General features: G+C 32.9%; 2 protein-coding genes across 2 annotated transcripts; both read right to left on the minus strand.

The window, feature by feature from the left end:
- Positions 1–6,428: 6,428 nt before the first annotated feature.
- Positions 6,429–8,163, minus strand: LOC110270910 (uncharacterized). Its single transcript, XM_088484383.1, has 4 exons — positions 8,097–8,163; positions 7,561–7,681; positions 7,022–7,227; positions 6,429–6,490 (listed from the first exon to the last, which is right to left on the minus strand). Exons 1-4 carry the CDS (start codon positions 8,161–8,163, stop codon positions 6,429–6,431), a joined length of 456 nt encoding a protein of 151 aa, XP_088340509.1.
- Positions 8,164–8,204: 41 nt separating this feature from the next.
- On the minus strand, positions 8,205–13,072 carry LOC148566693 (uncharacterized). Its single transcript, XM_088484384.1, has 3 exons — positions 12,451–13,072; positions 12,086–12,148; positions 8,205–8,305 (listed from the first exon to the last, which is right to left on the minus strand). The coding sequence occupies exons 1-3, from the start codon at positions 13,070–13,072 to the stop codon at positions 8,205–8,207; spliced, it is 786 nt and encodes a 261-aa protein (XP_088340510.1).
- Positions 13,073–21,213: the final 8,141 nt, after the last annotated feature.

A 21,213-nucleotide genomic window follows, 5' to 3' on the forward strand; every position in this document is an offset into this window, starting at 1 on the left:
CATCCCAACTTTTTGAATCAAATTATTATTTAATAACTAATTAATTAATTAAAATAGTAATGATTTAAGATTTGAATTTCAAATTTAAACATATGAGAGTACTAGTAGTAGTAAATCTCTAACCGACAATAAATAACCTTTTAAAATATAGTCATAATTAATTCTACATTTATTAGATTTGAATGATATTTAGTTATATAAAAAGATAAGAATACTAGCTCTATCCCTTAAGTTCAGTATAAAATCAAATTCAAATTAAATTATGTAGATAAATCGGTTACGAGTTTAGAGTAGAAAATCGCGCACTTATCAGCCAGCCTAATATACTAACAATATTTCGAGAATATCTCAAGCTGTGGTTATCCGATTTACTTTGTTTAAGATTCTTTTTAAAGCTAATTCAATTATCTATAAATTTGTCTCTAATAGCTAATTCCAAATTCCAAACGTAGAAAAAGTTATAGGGCTCAAAAAGTGACGATCCAGATTGAAGATTTCACCTAAATGCCTCATAACATAATCTGCACATACCTGAGAGCTATTTGATCCTTCCTTTCTCATTCTATTCCCTTTTTCTATACAAAACATTATAGTATACACAAAGTCTAGCCATGAAACAAGTCTCTCTTCACTAACAAACCGTATCTATTTACATCAGAATACCTAGCGGAACTTCACTCGAGGTAGGGGTTTTGTGCTAATTTTTATATGTCATATCTTAAATGTTTTTGAACATATATGTTAGCATTGCACATCATGATATAATGTCTCTTTCCTTCATATGCATTATGTATTATAATAACAATCTTATATGCATTAAAGAACTGAGGGAATGATCCTTCGGTAAGGGAAGGTGACCCCCAAAGACAAGATAATCGAGATGATCCTTCGGTAAGGGAAGGTGATCGGCAAACCTTTGGGATAAGAACCTTCGGTAAGGGAAGGGGACTATCCCATCAATTTTATATAATAATATATCTTTGTTGATATGACTCTCTTCTTGTGTATGTCTAAATAACCTTGATTGTAAATTGAACTGAGGGAATGATCCTTCGGTAAGGGAAGGTGACCCCTAAAGACAAGATATCGATATGATCCTTCGATAAGGGAAGGTGATTGCCAAAACGTTTGGGATAAGAACCTTCGGTAAGGGAATGGGACTCCCACCTTTTATACCGGTTTGAGCCCAATACCTTCCAAAAAAGCTACGAGAAAAAGTAATGAAAAGTGCAATGAAAAGAGTGATCATGATTGTTCTTCTTTTATCTTTTTTTTTTTATTTGTGATTATGTTTATTATTGCATTCAAAGATCCTTCTTTTTTCCAAAGTTCCTTTTTGTATGATGTATGATATTGTTTAAGATCTTTATTTTATTCAGATTTATTCTGTTTGACTTATCTATGGCAATGTTACTATTCTTCTCTTATTTATTATTTATTTTGTCTTGCTTTATGGCCTATGAGAACATCATACCAAGGTTTATGAGTTACCTTTATATGTTTTAACGCTATAGGCATTTTGTATGCATTACACATGTCATAACATAAGTAAATGAGAAGCATCTAAAAGTCACACTACTCCGACTAATCAAGACTTTTGAAAATAATAATTGAATAACATTGCATTATCACTGTTTTTATTTTAAAACTCGGAGTGGCTGGGGATGGATACGATGACACCATATAGATAAACTACTGAGAAACTTTTATTTCTCACCCCTCTCTCCGTACCATCTTCAGGAACGATGCAGTACGAAGCAATACAGTTGAGGTGAAAAGACAGGTGCACTAGTGGGAGCAAGCTATCGAGGACGTAGATACAAAACATTAAACATTTACCTTAAGAAGGAAGAATATGCGATTATTTTAGCCATAGTTAAACAAATTAAGAGAATTAGGATTTCCTATGTGTCTTGTTTTATCCTTTTTGACTGATTACAATTGTAAATATTATGTTTTCTTTTTTATTTGGTATGAGTAAAGCTTGTCATTGTTGTGCCTTCATAGTTTAGCACACCGGTTTTTCATGTTAGTATTTTCAAATCCACTTATATTTTTTAACTAGTAACTATTCTAATAAAAACTAATTATTTAATATTTTTATCTATAAATTATTTTATATAAATATTTCACATTTGTTTTAAAAGAAAATTTTCGCAAGGTTTTGAATATCAGCTACTAAATATAATCCAAATAAAGCTTAACTCAGTTTAAAAGTATTAGGGTGTTACAATTTTGGTATCAGAGCAATTTGATCCCATAGGACACTTGCAAGATTAATTTGTTATCATTTAGTTATAAATAGTATTATATCGTGAAATCTTTTCTATGTGATGAATTTAGATTAGAAATATTTGATCATCTAATAGTAAAAGTTATTGTGCTCTTGAATGTTTTGTTTGAGACTTATTGCCGTAATTTTATGATCAAAATGTGTATGTGTTAATGTCAAAACATAGATCATCTAGGAACACCCCGCTCATAGTTAAAGATATATCCAAATACACATGAGACGTTAAAAAAAAGGGTTAGGAAATTATGTTTTTGTCACTTTATATGCTTAGCATGTGTTTTATTTATCCTCTCATTTTCATGTTGTTGTATGATGCCTTTGTTATCATGATTATTGTTTTATACTTTATTCTTTCTTTTCTTATTTTATACTCATACATTTTAATCATTCAAATTCTTCTATGTGTAAAATCTATCATCTTTAAGTCTTTGTAATCGAGAGTACATGCATATCCTTATGTTTTTTTTATAAATTCTATTTTGATAATTATCACTACTATCTCGCAAGCCATTTAAGCTAAGAGTACATGCATTTTTATGAACTCTATGTGATTATTTAGTATGTCCTATTATTATAAAATTCTCTTATACATGTGACCCTACACAATTTTTTTTATGTGTATGCTCTTTATGTTACTATTATTACCTTTTTGATCAGAGGAAAGAAGAGAATGTGAAGCAATTGACTTGCATGAGACAAATTATCTTTACTTTTTTGAACCCTATTTATCATGTTTTTGCTTAGCTTGATTTGACATTAGCTTCCTTGATTATTTTTTTCTTTTCTTCCTCTTTGGTATTTGAATAAAAAAAAGAATGAAATTATCTATTATGTGAATATATTTTATATAATCATATTAAACTTAAACGTTTAATTCACATTTAGTGCACTTAGTTAGTTCATGATGAGAATAGAGAATAGAACTATTTTGTAACTTTACTTGATTTGATTAAATATATGGATTGATTGAACTTATGTATGTTAGGAACTATCATATATTCCTGTAAAAAGAAAAAAAAAGGGTAGATAAAAGGTAGATAAAACTTACTAGGATAAGATGAGGTTGATTAGTATGTTCTTAGAAGACGCGAATTTTGAGGACAAAATTCTTTTTTAAGGGGATGAGAATGTAACATCCCAACTTTTTTATCTATAAATTATTTTATATAAATATTTCACATTTGTTTTAAAAGAAAAATTTCGCAAGGTTTTGAATATCAGCTACTAAATATAATCCAAATAAAGCTTAACTCAGTTTAAAAGTATTAGGGTGTTACAAAAGCACTATTCAAAATTGTTACTATAAATAAAAAATTATGACTATAGACTAGTGTTCTAAAAATCAAACCAGACTGACCGGTTTGATCAGATTAATCAGGAACCGATTCTCTAGTCTATCCGATTGACACAAAAAACCACTAGACAAAAAACTAGTGAAAAAATGGTCAAACCGGCAATAAACCGGTGAATTGATCAGTTTTTTAACGCTTTTTATAATTTTAATTAAAAAAAACCTCAAGCTGAGTTACAATGCCGCTAACCCCGCCGTCTCCTCTTCAAGGGTCTCCTCGCGTTGCCAGGTCTGCTCGAGGCTGCTGTTGGCGTCGTCGTCTTTGCCTTCTTCGGCGGTGGCCGCTCTGAAGTTGTGTCTCTGTCATTGTGCCATCGCAACCAGAAGTGGTCTCTATAGATCGGTCCTCTTCTCGCCGTTGCGCTCGGAGCTCTTCTCCTTAATTACCATCGTGAAGGTCTCCTCGGAGATCTTCTCCTCGCTGTCGCATCTCTCTCCCACGATTATTGCTTACTCACAGTACACTACAAGAAAAACACCCATTCAGGTACACTTGAAAAGTGTAGCCAAAAGTGAAAAAAATGATGCCTTAGGCTTCGGCTACACTTTCTGGCCTACGACTACGCTTTTTGGATTGATTCCTATTCGGCCGTTGCCTATTCTCAAAGGCTACACTTTTCTGCACCAAGGGCTACGCTTTTGGCGTTTGGAAATAGGGTGCGCTTTTCAAGTGATGCTGTCTAGGACCAAAGGCTACGCTTTTCAGCTTCCATTTTTGCCAGAATAAGCTACGCTTTTCAACACTACTGCATCATCTGTAAAGCGTAGCCACATTGTATACCATGGCTACCATTTATAAGTGTAGCCTTAGGTCCCTCTTTTTTTTTAATATTCTGTATATATATATATATATATATATATATATATATATATATATATATATATATATATATATATATATAATATTCTAATAATTTTTTGTACAACATAATATTTAGTAATATGATTACATGTATCATTTTACATTCTTAATTAAATGAGTTAAATATTATAAATAAAAATAAATACATAATAATAAATAATTTCTTTAAAGAATAAAAATGATCTTTCAACAAAAAATATATTTATAACGAACCAAAAGTATTAGAATGAACATAATTTTCAATATTTATACATCTCACACTAAATTAAACATACCCACTAAATTAAACATATTCTAAATCAATTATCCATCTCAAAATTTGGCCTAAAGAGCATTTTTCTAGGAGGGACTATTAAAAATCAAGCTGGATGAGCTAGCATTACTATCATAATCAAGATTCTCCTTTTCTATTGTTCTCACCGGGTGAATAGTGCTTGAACTTCCACCATCAGCCTTTTGAAGATGTTGTATCTTGGTAAGGCCGGTGTCACCGTTTCCCTTTGGTTCATACTGAGTCTTTAACGAGGGAACTTCTAAGCTGGGAGATGTAACTGGAATTAAGGAATTAATGAAGTCATTGCCATCCATCATATACACACAAGAAATAGAAAGAAATGAAATGCAGACTTTCATCGTCAGGGTTGCCATTGTTAGAGGGTAGTAAACTGTTGACAAATTCAGCATTATCAATTCTGGAAGGAAAAGTTCTGGATGAGTTACTGTTGGATCCATCCTTCTTTCTGTGACCTATAAGCTTCATCCTCAGTTTACTTGGGGAAATTATTCCAGTCTGCATAACAAACAACTTAATTAACAAATTAGAAGGAAGGCATCAACGGTGGCTGACTAATTTGAACTCCATAATGAAGAAGACAATGCAAAAGGTAAATTGAAATGGAACTAAATGACATGAGGTTTGTGAATCCTCTCGTAGTCCATGAATAGAGATGAGATATCTGTGTATGCTTAACAAATGCAACAGCAGTGCAGTTCATTTCAACTTAGCTGCTTCAAGCTTGGTTTGCACAATGAAGGAATGAAGCATAATACACAAGAAACAATGAATCAATCAATGAATTTTTTGCATCAAGTTTCGGTTGCTGTATAAAAGTTGAAGTAGTTTCCAAAACATAATAAAGACTAAAGAACGTAACTACTATTTGACCTGACATGGTAATTATTTTGGTACCTTGTTTTCATAACTTGCTAGGTAGTCACACTTGATATTGTTGGGATGAGACTCATAAAGATTGAAACGAAGGTTTCCAACATGTAAAACCATATTAAATGGTGCATTCCATCGAGGGGTTGATCCAAGTCTGACATCTGTTCTCCTGATTAAGTCCCCAACTTCTACCTCGACAAATGTTTGTAGGTCCTTGTCATCAAAATTGTCCACCGAGAAATTGGTTGTACCATTTTGAGGCCTCCTAGATCCCCCCACCCCCTTGAAGCAACTCCTTGAAAGTTTACTAGCCAAAATCACTCTAATATATATACTGCCACCAACAACCTTCTTCATCAAATAACTAGCAAGCAAAGTAAAAAGCTTCTTCCACCATGGTCTTAACCAAAGTGTCAGTAAAAAGCTTTTCCTACAAAAATTTAAATTCAAAATAAGCATGATTACATGAAAGGCTTCAAGATGATATCCATTTACATAGAATCAGCTTCATAATCCATAATGCATTACAATTTCTAAGAGTTGCATCAAAATCGAAGCTCATATTCTTTCTGCAACAGTACCGCAAATAGAAGTCTTTTACGAAAAACAGCACAACTCGAATTTTATTATTTTTCTTGGAACAATTATATTAAATCAAGCGTAGTAGAAACACACCAGACAAGAAGAAACACTGGGCCATTCAGTGGCGGGAAGTGACTGGCTTCCACCGCTTCCAAAGGCGATTCCTATTCTCACCTCAAGAGTTGATACCACTGAATACAAAAGTGCTTTTCCATTCAGGATTGGTGTAAATAGAAGCTGCAAAATGAATATGAATCTTATTAACAAAAAGATAAAGCATCAAACCATCTTTTTAATTAATGCATGAAAATCAGTTCACAGCCCCAAAAGTAAAGATACATATCCACATGTTTTCTTTTTCTCTAAATTTGCTTCTTCGAAATTCAAAATGCCGACATTGCTTTTACATACATCACCCAATGGAATAAAGAATCTAATCATCTTTCACATAAAATAAGTCAAGAATTATTATCCAAACCATCAATAATACAACACTCAAGAACTAGAATAACATGTTCAAAGTTCACTAACTAAAGCTAATTCTAATTTGAAATCCTAATTCAAACTAAGTTAAACCTAAAAATTCAAGTCTAATTAAATTCAAACAAAATCCAAACAACAAAATTAAAATTAACCTAGAGACTTCATCAGCTACAAGATCAGAAAAAATGGAACCTGGTGCAAATTGACAAATATGAGTTACAGGGAGAGGGGGAGGATGCTGTTTGAACTTAGAAAAGATGGTCATACCAATCCAAAGTTCTCTACCTCTTAATTTGACCCAAAATTCCAATGTTGCAGCAAGTGAAATCCCACATCGGTAGAATGCTCCTAGATTTATGAAAGGCCCAAAGTGCTGCCATCCACAGCCTCTAGATATGCAAACAGAAGATTTATGGTAGATAGTGTTTAATCTAACCTGGCAGCAGCCCCAATTCCAAAAGGAATAGAATAGTGTTAAGATCGTATCGAGACTGCACAAGAAAAATCTGACTTAGATTTCTAACAAGAAAAGTTATGCTATGTTATAAAACTTACCAAACTGAAAGAACTGATGTTTCAAGTTCTGGATCTGCTAAAATGATAGAATCAAAATTCAGTAAATAATCTCAACCAGAGGAAACAGAACATAGTTCATAAGGTATTAGTTATAAATTCACTCAATTGTTTAGAGCTTCACACATTTATCTGATGTTATCAATCCAAATATCATCATCACCTACACAACTGAATGAGCACTTCCAGGTTCCAACATCAATTAAGATGAAAGAAATTCTCATAAGCTGCACACAAAAAAAGATACTCACCCTGTACTAACTCTGGACTCAACTAACTTGGAGAGCTGTGTCAATGCCTCCCTTGAAAGCTTAACTTTCTGAATGTCACAGTCCTGCCTGTACCCTTCATCTCCAACAACAAATCCATGTCCTGATTTTATATTTGTACACCATAACCAACATAAAAATAAAAATAATAATTAATCAGATAAATAACAGATTAAATCTTGTTTGCCTACAGAAAAACACAGCTTAATTCTTTAGTTTTCAGATGAATTCCGGGTTTATGTGATTAAGGAGAATTTAAATTGGTAATCAAATTTCCATGTAAAACACCCAAAGCAAAGAAAACATAACCAAAAAAAGCATCAGAGAGGAATATAGCTTGAAGCTAGAAATTGAAAGCAACCACTATGTTCAAGGAATTCATCATATTAACTAGATTTGGAAGGTTAATTTCATCAAAAGAGAATTCATCATATTAACTAGCCTCCTCAAATCATATTTACATGTCATTGGAAAAAAAAATGGAAAATTCATAGGAAAATGTAATTGCAATTACCTACCTATTGGTATTAATCTTCTCATCAGATTCAACAACAGTAGCTTTAAAACCATCAATTCCACCTCCATAACTAGTAACAGGTTCACCTTCAATAGTTACGATGTAAATCTCAGTTTTCACAGACACAAGAAGACCACATAGAACTGCAACCAGGCACCCAAACTCCAACAACCTCATTGTGCCAACTCCAACACTTCACATCCACAAGATCTGTTTCATAATCCAAATGATGACACAGTTGAGTTAGACTGAAAAAACAAAGAAAGAAGGTTAGTTCCAATGTGACACTGATCCGAGTAAATCAGCTGAATGTGCATTGGTAGTTGGTGTTTAAAATAATATAACTTCTGAGAACATAGAAAAGGATCAGCAACTCATTCATATATGGTGTTTTGTAAAATGTAAATTGTAGCATCATATTGAAAGTCATTAGCAAATCTTCTATTTTGCTTTTTAATTGATATCAAAATTCAGGAAACACAATTGAGCTGCAATAGGGGACTGAACCGACCACTTAGAATTTAGAAACATGCAAGATTACAGCTCTTGAATCAAATTCCTTCCTGTCAAGTTCTATAATGATAAGATTTTGAAACTAATCGACACTAACTTTTGAAACTAAAATAACTGTTATAACAGATGCTAGTCTAATAGATATAGTGCAGCAAATTGTCAAAAATTGAAACAAACAAACTAACTTCTGATTTCTAACTAACCTGACAATTACAACAAATTAACCAACTCACAAATTCTTCAACAGATATAGTACCAAAGAAAACTGAAAGTACCTCCTCATTGTCACCCTCAGGATCTGAATGTGGCTCGGTAACACTACAAACAATTCTTCTCTTCCCTCTTTATTCCAAAATAACATCACCACGCAAAGTAGAATCAGTAACAATTCGAAAAAATAAACAAATAAACAAATAAAAAGCAAATTCCACTAAGAATGGAAAGCAAAGCCGCTACCTGAAGCTCGAGCTCAGCTTGAAGGAACTCCAACACCGTAGAGGGTAGCAGGTGCATACGAAAACTGGGTAACGGGGTTTAGCGAGAATTAGGAAAAAAAAGGGGTATTCAAGTTGAACCATGCATGTTCATCAACAACGGTGATGAGCGGCGACGGTGAAGAAGAGATGAGCGGTGACGCAACGGCTTGGAGATGGTGCAGCAGCTCAGCAGCGAGCTCCAGTCGACGATAGCGCGGCGACAGAGCACAACGGCGGCGAGACATCCCTTCAAGATCCTCGACAGCGGTACATCAGCCTGGCGGTGGCAGAACGGCGACGACAACAAGCACTAGCAGCGGCGGTTGAGCTTCAGCGGCGATAGAGCACCCTTTTCTTCTTTCCTCCATTGCGTTTTCTCTCTTCCTCGAGCTCTCTCTCTCTCACTGGCATTCGACGACGACGACGGCAGAGCCCTAGCCAGTTAGCCGCCGTCGTTCTCTCCTTCCTTCCCTCTCATCTCTTCTTCTTCCCGTTCTCCCCCTTAGCTTTCTGATTTCTTCACTCTTTCGTGTGTCTGTTGAGTGAGGATGATGGTGTGTGTTGAGTGGGGATAAGGGACTGAGGGTGATCGATTGAGGGCAAACAAAATTTCACTAAGTGTTTATTTGGTATTTTAATATTGGGAGACACTTCTGAAGCGCACCCAAAACTTAATAAATGAGTTACATTTTAAAAGCACTCCCTTTGGTTTAAAAAGTGTACCCGTAGCTTTTTAGATTTGGCTACACTTTATAAGTGATATTTAAAATATCTAAGGAGACGCTTTTGAAGTGATGCCTCAATAGTGTTTCCTTTTCTCTTATAAAAGGGCACCATGCGAATAGGCTACGCTTTTCAAATGTAGCTTAAAAAAAGTGTAGCTGAATGGGTGTTTTTCTTGTAGTGGTAGCAACCCTTGCTTTCACCTTCATCCTCTAATGGTTGTTCAGGTCCACTGCTCTTCTGCAAAGTAATAATAAATATATATTTTATACTATTAGTATTATTATTTCATTACAAGAAAATCACTCATTCAACAACACTCTTTTAAGCTACATTTAAAAAGAGTAGCCTATTCATAGAACTAGAATAAGACCCACGCGTTGCGCGGGACAGTAAATTAATGATAGTATATAATAAATATTAGAAATTGCTATGTTTTATAGAATTAAATTAAATATGTGTAAACTAAAGTTAAATTTGAAAGGTGTTTTATTTAAAATAATTTGTAGTACAAAAGATTTGGATGTTAGAATTGTACAAATTAATATTTTTATTTGGTGGTTTGATTTTTGCATTTGCTTTTGTTGATGGACTTAGTCTTCTTATGTAGTGCTCGTCCTCTTTTTTTTTATTGGTTGTTGTTAGAGTTGTTGCTTTCTTCTTTCTGTCGTAGATTCTTGTGAAGGCATATTCTTTATGAATTGTTGAATTGTATGCACTTTCTATTGTGTTATTTGTTCCATCTTTGCATTTATGTTCTTCTTCCAAAGATGTGTCTTGAATTTCTATGATTTTCTTTCTCCTTAATCTCTTGATGGGTATGTGATCTTCGTCTGATGATATTAGTGTTGGCGAAGTTGGTTCCTATAATCAATGAATAATTTAAATTAGAAATAAAAATGATGTCTTGAATAAGTGAATTTTTTCTGGAGTATTACCTGTTTTATTTGTTGTAATGGGTGTTGAGGTTCAGTGTATTGTTGAAAATCTTTTTTGAGATTAAAATCATTTACTTTGACTTCAAATATAAGTGTAAGGTTGCACAAGTTTTTCAATTGGGATGTTGTTTCAATGTCATTATTTTTCTGGAGTGTCATTAGATTTGAAGCAGTTGTGCCCAACACTTTTTTTTCTTCGCCATCAAATAGTACAAAAATTGTTGTAGCACTTTGATATGAAATAAGTATTGGGTTGGTAACTAATAATTTGATAGATGAGATTATGAAAAGTATACAAGGTTACCTTATTATTGGATATTGTGGTGTTTGATTACATGTGCCATAAATGTAGTTGTCTCATTTTCATCTAATATAATCATTTCTAAGCAAAGAGGTTCCTCTTCGTTTGTGGTTGTTAATGTTTTTTACAGACGAATCACGCAAATTTTGATAAACCAATTGTCTGTTTGTTTGGTAATATTGTCCAAGGAACAATACTTTATTAAGTAAGTTTGAGATGTTATGTAGTTTGGAAATAAATTTGTTGTGCTAAATTTGATGTTATTTGAAGGAATACACTACAAAAAAACAGGGTTAAAACGGCGGTTATTTTGGGGAATTATGGCGGTTAGAACCGCCATTATGGCCAAAACTGGCGCCTCCAAGAAACGCCATTATTCTGGGTGCCATTCTGGTTATTACGGCGGTTTTCAGAAAACCGCCGTAATAACCTGTGGATAATACGGCGGTTTTTAGAGGGTTAAAATGGCGGTTTGTAACCGCCATTATTTTCGGATAAAATGGCGGTTTTTTATACTGTTTAAAATGGCGGCTGTAACCGCCGTTTTTACCAGGATGTTGTGACATCACTTCTGTTTAAAATGGCGGTTGGAAACCGCCGTTTTTACCATTATAACCGCCATTTTTACCAGGTTATAATGGCATCTTTTGTGTTAAAATGGCAGTTTCTAGCCGCCGTTTTTACCAGGTTATAATGGCATCTTTTGTGTTTAAAATGGCAGTTTCTATCTGCCATTTTTACCAGGTTATAATATCATCTTTTGTGTTTAAAATGGCAGTTTCTGTTTTTACCAGGTTATAATATCATCTTTTGTGATATTTTCGAAACTTACTTAAAAATCTCGTAATAACCAGAAGGCATAATCATAAATCAAACATCATAAGATGATTTTTAATTCATACATAATCCAAAAATCATAATCCAAGTCATAATTGAAATGTCATAATCCAAAAACAAAGTATCAAAGTAACATTTTTCAATAACATTTTTCTTCCTTTTGCTGCATGATGTTTATCAAAATTGACAACTATGCGCAAACCTTCTCGCAAATTATGCACATCCTTCGCTAATAAATGAAGGCGTGTACTATCTTCGTATTCATCTAAAATAGACAAATGAGTATATATAAATGAGTAAATGAGCGACTAAAGAATAAAATAAATAAAATTCACGTTGTATGTTGGACAGCAACATAAGTAGATAAGGCAACATATATAAAGTGGACAGCAACCTTCTTTTCTTCATCATATATAATATAAACTGCTTCTAATAATTTCAAGGAACCAGCCTGCCAATAACTAGCTAAGGGTATCACAGAATTCAATTTCTATTTTCAATCCTTTCAAACTAATTCATATATAACATCCATACATCTAAAAATACTAATAGAACATCTATACATACCTATGGCATCAACAATCCAATAATGTTTAGATTCACGTCCACATTTACGTTTAGGTTCGGATGGATGCTCAGATATAGTTGGAGCAACTGATGATGGCTCAGAAGAATTTGAAGCTGCCGACTTGTCTCGGGAGGAACTTACAGCTGCTGCGGACTTGTCTCGGGAGGAACTTGCAGCTGCTGCCGACTTATTCCGGGAAGAATTTGAAGCTGCCGACTTGTCCCGGGAGGAATTTGAAGCTGCCAACTTATCTCGGGAGGAATTTGCAGCTGCTGCCGACTTGTCTCGAGAGGAGTTTGCAGCTGCTGCCGACTTGTCTCGGGAGAAATTTGTAGCTGCCAATGTGTCTCGAGAGGAATTTGCAGCTGCTGCGGACTTGACTTGTGATGCATTTGAAGCTGCCGACTTGTCTTGTGAAGAATTTGCAGCTGCTGCTGCTTTAAGTAAATTCTTGTACCTCTTTTGCTTTGGCATATCTGCATAATATATTAAATCAATAATTAATAAATATAATCTAAAATGTGCATCAAGATTAAAAGAATAGACCCTGTAGCTAAGTTGGTGAAATAATTTAAAGCAAATTAAAGCCGTTTCAAGCATTTTAAATATGAATATTGTCATTGCCGCTAGATTTGGTCTTTATCTTATCATAATTACATGGCCCATACTTTATGTGACTAACTTTTCTTCATGCAATGCAATCCATTTATTCTATTCAGTTAATGCAAATAAACTGAAAAATTAAACAATTGATCAAATAATTAAGTTAATGTAAATATATAAAACAATTTATAATTCTCCTTTTGTTTAGTTAATCTGCTAGGCAAAATGTTGTGATTATCTCTAATATATAAAATGGCTTATTAAATATCTATTTCCAATGACTATATGGTTAGAGAGAGAAAAACCTCTGTAACAAAAAATTCGCATGTGATCACTGTTCCATCTGATAATTAATAATTAATATCCCCCAACAACTCCATATATATATATATAACATGATTGTGTTGATTTAAAAGTGGGGAAGAAAAAGAGAACATAAAAATAAAAAACAATCATTTCAGTACCAGACTAGTACATATTTAGAACATCATAGCAGAAACAACGAAGAAGAAATTATTACAACACTAGTAGTACTTGAAACATTACAAAATATCATTAACTCTCTTGCCTTTTCCTGGATTATGGTTTTCAGCTGCAATGATATAAGAGCCAAGAAGGAGGGGAACTCTTCAAGCACTTCATTTGTCTCTAAAACTCTAACTCACAACCTGCTTCCAATTTAAATTAAGAATTCAAATGAATAAAATACCTTTTTTATTATTGAATAAAATATAGCATGAACGTATGCTACATAAATTCCAATTTATATTAAAAAATATCAAAATAATACACCATATATAAATGAAAAGACAAAAGAAATAGATTGAAGATTGAAGATTCGCTCACCACTACTAACAAGCGGCGAATAAAGAACAAAAGAAAAGATTTTTTTTTCTTTAAAAAGAAGAGGGTAAAGAAAAGATAAAGCTAGAAATTCTTAAACAAAATAGAGATAGAGAGTAATAAGCTAATAACTAAAGGTAGAAAAAAAGTCATAAAACAGAGGGCAAAATAAATAGAATGCACTTTAAAATTGACTAGTTATTAAAATAAGTTAGTTATTTCATTTTTCTTTTTTTCTTTTTACAATATGTCATTTGAAAGCATTCAAGTTGTAGTGAGTTATTAAAATCAGTTTGCAATTGAGTGCAACAGCAACAACTATAATCAATGTCAAATTTTGACTAGTTAATAAGCTTAAAAACTGCAACACAGATTAGATTTTTCATGTACCTAGTAACTTATTTGTTTATTTGTGTAAGAAAAGTACATGAAAAAGAGGAGATTATTTTTGATAAATTATGTGTAAGAACATAAGGAAAACATTGCCTTTGTACCTTTATGAAAGTTTTAACATTGTGTATCCTTTCCTCAATAGGCTGTATCAGTTCAGCAAACTGCAAAGTAGAGAAGGATCATATAAGGAAACTTCAAACCTAAAAGCAAAAGCAAAGCCTGAAGAGATGAGGGAAAGAGGCTCTTTTGTGGGTAAAATCCATACACCAAAAATTATAACTTGGTAATAAGGTGATCTTTCATCTTATAGTTGAAATTACCAGTTAACAAGCTCCATTATACAATCTTTAAATCAATGAGCTCCTATACAATTTAATAGAGAAACTTTTGTAAAAAAAGTATAATTCCCAAATTTCAAAACTGAATTTCTCTACCAAAAAAATTTCAAGAGACAAAAAATTGAAGTACTTAACAGTTTAGTCAGTTGTAGCATGATACTCAGTTTCACTACTTTATATTTTGCACATTGACTACTGAAAATGAATATATTGTCTGGAATTTGAATTCAGACATACTCTTCTGATTAATCTGAGCAATCCGAAAATAATTTGACTCAGAGTAAGCTACAAGAGTTCAGTGAGAGAAGATGACACTGAAAGAGGGGAAAAAATGAAAAAATCAAAGCCTAATTGTTTCTTTCTTGTTTTAGCACTCAAGTCTCAACTAATGAATGATCATGTCTTGGAGGCTCTTCAACCATAACCTTCTGCAACACAAACCATACCTGATTGAAATTGAAGACACAGCAGTGTGGAGCAGATAGAAAAAATTCACATTTTCAATAGAACTAAGAGGATAAAAAGAATCCAACTTGTAACAAATCAGCCGGTTCAAAAAAGTTAAATGTTACATAAACAAATCCAAATCAAGAACTGGTTGAACTATAATACTAAAAATTAGTAATCCACAGCATGATGGGACCTAGGTGGGCTACACAGCTTAAAACATAAAATTGAAGCTGCAATTATACTACTGGCAGGTACATGAAAAATCTAATTTGGACATTGACACAAATAAACAAATAAGTTCCAGCAACACAGCAATCCATCAGTATATGCAGCAACAAATTAGGATGACATTGATGTTCCAGCATATATTTAAACAGCTCTACTAACATTTAGAGGCAAGGAAAGTCCAGAAACAATATGACAGGCACAATCAAGGAGCAGGAAATGACCATCAGAAATTACAATTTCATCAATTTTGGCCATAACCCAATTAAAAATCACAATGGTAACACATGATTAATCCAAAGAATCTAACCCAGCAAATTGACCCAAATCATAAAGGAGTTGAAGTTTAAAACCAACACAACAATGAGAAATCTGCACAATACTCCACAATATCCCAAGAGAAATCACAATGAAACAAAAGAACATGGCAATAACCAGGCACACGAAGTAAGAACCACTTAAATCAACCAGGAATAAACTTAGCACATAAACTATCCATCATCAGGAAAATAAGGAAAAAAACTTAAGAAGCATATTTACCAAATATCATAACCCTGACCAATAAGTTGCTCATAAATTCCCCAAGCAGAATGCCAGGAACAAAGTATAGGAGCAGAGGAAACCAAAAACCAAATAAAGAAAAACTCCAGCCCCAACATCATTCAAGAAGAAGAGTTAATGATCTATTTTTTCAGGATAATCTCAAGCAATAAGAACGCAGAGCCCTACTTCACTAAGCTTATTCAGGATAATCTCAGGAAATAATTAACTAAAGTGATAGATATTATGAACAGAATCACAGAACAGAGCCCTACTTCACTAAGCTTATTCAGTCTGAACTCATTCATCAATTCACTATATTAAGAAATAGAAGGATGAATTAACTAGCAAAATCCAAAACAATAATAAGAGTGGCAGCAATTGAACCATTGACACATGCATCGAAGTAAATACATATGGAAAGAGAAAGTGAAGTTACCGTCAATCCAAGATCTGATATCGTCGACTAGTTGAACACAAGACCCAATCGGCGTCAATCACCCCCACACCAACGTCAATGGAATACTTCAACACAAGCTCCGATCGCGGAGCTGCAGAGAAACAAAAACTCCCAAAAACGAAGAAATCAGTAACTGGCGGAGAGGGAGAGGTACCTAGAGAACTTGAGAGGGAGCTGCAGAGAAACAAATTAGTAACTGGCGGAGAGGGAGAAGTACCTAGAGAAATCGTAACCGGTGGAGAGAGGAGAAGCCGAGAGGGAAGAACGGCGTTGTCAGAGATCGAGAGCGAATGGAGAGAGAAGAAAGATCGAGAGCACCGTTATACTGTGTTTCGTTTAAGGCTAGGGTTGCAATTCTTTTGTTTTATATATGTGTGAAAACGGCGGTTCAAAACCGCCATAATCACCCAGAACCGCCAGCAAACACAAAGTTAATTATGGCAGCAACCAAAAATGCCATAATAACCGGGTATTACGGCGGTTCTTTAAAACCGCCATAATGTCAATGCCATTTTAAACTCTTTTTTTTGTAGTGATAGTGATAACTGATAAGAGACTTATATAAATAGGTCAAATAGTATGAAATTTGAATATTTGTAACGTAAAATTTATTATGATTAATAATATTATTATGACATTTATAATATAGATGTTTATTATATTTAATGAGTTATTTATAGAAATTAATTATCGGGGGTTATAAACTTAGGGAGCCACTCAGATAAAGACGCTAAAAACGTCTTTTTATAAAGATGTTTTTTAATAATTAAAATTTAACATATATAATCGATTAAATCGTGTTATTTTTGTCAAAATTAGGCTAGACAAATTGATCTGACCGAAAAATAGTGAATCAAATCTTGAACTGGTCTAAATTAATATTATTTTTTATAGAAAATGACTACAATACCCTATTATAAAAAATGACTAAAATACTTCTATTATACATATTAATTTTGAGAATCCTAAATATTAGTCCTTTATTTTTCTATCGTAGGTTAGGATTTAGAATTTTAAAAATTAATATATATATATATATAAAATAAGAGTATTTTAATCATTCTCTATAATAAGGATATTGTAGTCGTTTTTTATAAAAAGATAATATTAATTTAGATCAGTTCAAGATTTGATTCACCATTTTTCTGGCTAAATCAATTTGTTTAGCCTAATTTTGACAAAAATAATATAATTCAATTGATTATATATGTTAAATTTTAATTACTGAAAAACATCTTTAAAAAAAGACGTTTTAAGCGTCTTTATCTGAGTGGCTCCGATAAAGTTATTGTATAGTTTGTTACATTTAATGAGTTATTTTTTTTGTATAGTTTATTTTTTTTGCTGATTTGGAAATAATAAGTGATTTGGCAAAAATTGAGTTGTTGATTCTAAAATTTTGCCAAGTAAGCGATGTTGCTGACATGGCATTAGTAGGAGGAGAAACATGTCTTAAAAGTAATGTGGGTAAACTTCTGTATCTACTTTTATATATTAAGAGTAGATAGGCTACGATTTATTCTCTGTGGTCTTTTTTTAGAAGAATAGAAAAAACAGTTATCACATCACTTAAAAAGTGTCTCCTTAAATATTAAAAAGATCACTTATAAATCGTAGCCTTAATTTAATGTCTATGAATATACTTTTTTTTTTTACCAAAAAAGACGCTTTTCAAGAGTAGTGTAATTGTTATGTTTTGGGTACGCTTCATAAACATTTCATAATATAAGCGCGCTATAATAACAATGAATTTTATTTTCTTTTCACACCCAAGCCCTTCTCCTTCGCAGAAAGCTAAGAGAGTGTTCTTTTGCCGTTTTCTTTCGTTTTCACCTTCGTCTCATCATCTCTTCTTCACCGTCACTGATCATCACCGCGCTCACCAGGTAAGCATTCTCTATCTCATTCTCCATTCTCTCTTCTCGCTCATTCTCTAACTCCCCCTCCCTGTTCAGTGTCGAAAAAAGTGTGTGCACACTCTGCTCTCTTGCGACCCCTCCTATTTTAACGAGTAAGCATGTAAACCACCTTTTGAAGGTTGATCCGCTGCTCCGATGAATCTATTGAAGAGTCAAGGTTTTCGATGAGGCGAAGCATCAATCCCTAATGAGCGAGGTAAGCGCCTAATGATGATGATGGTGAACAACAATGTCTAGTGAAGACAGAGAAAGTATGTATCAATTTTCAGTTGGTTCTGTGAAATTTGGCGGGTTTTGGGTTTTGATTTTAGGATTTTTAATTGGGAATTTTTTCTTCTGAATCTATATTGTTTCTTATTTTTAGGATTATAAGTTCTGTTTTGGGTTCTGATTTGCCAAAAATAAATTAAGTCAGGGGATCCATGTATTGGTCCGTCAATTGCATTGGGAATATTAGTGCAAAATTGTTATATCTGTCTCCATTCATATATAAAATTATAATAATTATTGATAGATAAGTAGATTAAAATTTATATTATTTTAATCTTATAAGAAAGGAATAAAGTATATTTTTGTTTCACTTGATTTTTGGTAACTTCGACAGGGTGTCAAATCAAGCTTGTATCAAGATTTCAATTCGAGAAATAAATACGACTCTTCTAAAAAAAAGTGGGCTCGACGCAGGAATTATTAAGCGTTTGTCTCAAAACAAACTACGTCGAAATACTGGTAGCAAATTGTAGCAAATAAAAGGAAGTACAAAAAAATGTAAGCTTTAAATAAATGAAAGAGTAAAATTAAAATTGAAAGAAAGTAAAATAACAATAAAATATTGAAAGCAAAGAAATAAAAAGAAATAAATTAAAATGAAAAAGAAAGAAAACAAAGGAAAATAAAATAAAAATGAACTTCTGGCACTCACATGCACTTGCACTCCATGATCTTCCGTTGCGTCACTGGGATTGAAAATTTTTGCAGAGTTTGGTGTGATGGTGAAGTATTTTTTATTGAAGTCCCTGAACTCTTGTGAACTTCTCCTATTTATAGACTATGAGAATAGACTTGACCATGAATAATTTTGCCCACGATCTCGCTTCCTCCTTTTTCTCAGGCCACGACCCTGCCTTGACTATAAAGAATCTTGACTCCCAAATTTTGACATTCCACGTATTCTCTTACCTTGGTCTTCAAGTAACTGCTTTTCGACTTTGACATTCTTTGCACTATCTTTCTTCGACTTCAGCTTGCTCGTCTCTGCTTCTGTAGTCGAAACAATTGGTAGTCAAAATGTCTTCTGGTAAAAAAAATCTATTTTTAGTACCAACAATTTTATAAATGAATAGAAAGAAAATACCATTTACATCGATACGAGAAGGAACTGTCAATATTTCTTTAAGCAATAATTTCTCTGTTAGGATGGCAAAAAAAATCTACTAAAATCAGTATCTATAGATATTATTTGTGACAAGAAACTAATTGAGAACTCTCGAAATATCTACCGGGATGGGATATAGGTATCCGCCCCACAAAGATCTACTAAATTTTTGTGAATAAAAAGTTATCTAATAATTCAATAAGGGTCTTGTAACACCCTAACTATAAAAATGTCACGCTTCCGGCTGCGCCACTCCGATAGTTCAGGTATTACGACGACTCTTATAATATTTAATACTAAAGTATGAGCCTGTTTAAAACTTAGACCGAATTTTTAATTAACATACATTCATACTCATAATATAAAGTACCATACTCACAGGAAATACGTACATACATATACATATACATATATATATATATATATATATATATATATATATATTAGTTTACAAGCATCTCATATCAAAATCCTATCCCTCTTACAAAACTTGTAAAGTTAAAGGCGAGGGAACATTAATACTAAAATAATACAGAAATATCGTCTAATAGAAAAGAAATAAGCTCTTCTAGTTATATTATATATATTATCACAATGTTTATAGGAAAAACCTCTAACAAAAAATCCTAATGATACCAAAATATTAATTAAGTAATTGCAACTAACATATAACCCAGAATAATGTATCTAAAGTAGGATTCTTTAATTATATCATCGTCCGATCCTTTGGCTGGCGACTGAAGAAGTTCTTGCATTGCTTTCTTGGGGAATAGAGAAATTCAATTGATAAAATCATTTTCAGACTGGGAACACAGTATACTTGAGTTTCCCTGTATCACACAAACCAAGATATTGATACACTTGTAACTAATAACTGCTACAACATCAGTTTAAACTCTCTATATATAAGTGTAAACAAGTCATAGAATCAATTACATTTTGTGACTTTGTTTATGAATCATCGGTGATTGGTTAACATTTGCGATAACAGAAATATTATCCTCCACTATAGCCCTATGTCAACACACTATAGCTAATGCTAATTACAGCTATTTACTAACGAGAATCATGCATGAACAACTTTAACTCTTGTCATTTTCTTTGGTATTCAAAAAACCGAATTATCAAAGTAGTAAGTACTTTCTAGACTTCCACTTTCAAGGAACACAAATCCAAAACTAAATCGTAAGATAAAAAATTGAAACTTGAAAACCATAGTAGACACTTTTAAATCACAATTTTTAAATACGACTGATAAACCACTATTTCATGGTTTATCTTATGCTCAATTGAGTAGTTTTTATCAACTCTTTACCCACTTATTCATACTATTCGCATGTTTTACGTTTTCCTTCCGGATTTGGTGCTATGATTGAAAACATGCTTCTTTAGCCTTTAAATTTGCTAATATTAATCCTCTCTTATTACCATTTGATGCCTTGATATGTGTGTTAAGTGATTTCAAGATTACAGGGCAGGAATGGCTCAGAGGATGGAAAGAAAGCATGCAAAAGTGGAAGGAATACAAGAAATTGCTAAGTTGTCCAGCCTGACCTCTTCGCACTCAAACGGTCATAACTTGAGTTACAGAGATCCAAATGAGATGGTTTCAGTTG

This window comes from Arachis ipaensis, chromosome B4 (genome assembly GCF_059453495.1).
Source record: "Arachis ipaensis isolate K30076 ecotype BB chromosome B4, ASM5945349v1, whole genome shotgun sequence".
NCBI lineage: Eukaryota > Viridiplantae > Streptophyta > Magnoliopsida > Fabales > Fabaceae > Arachis > Arachis ipaensis.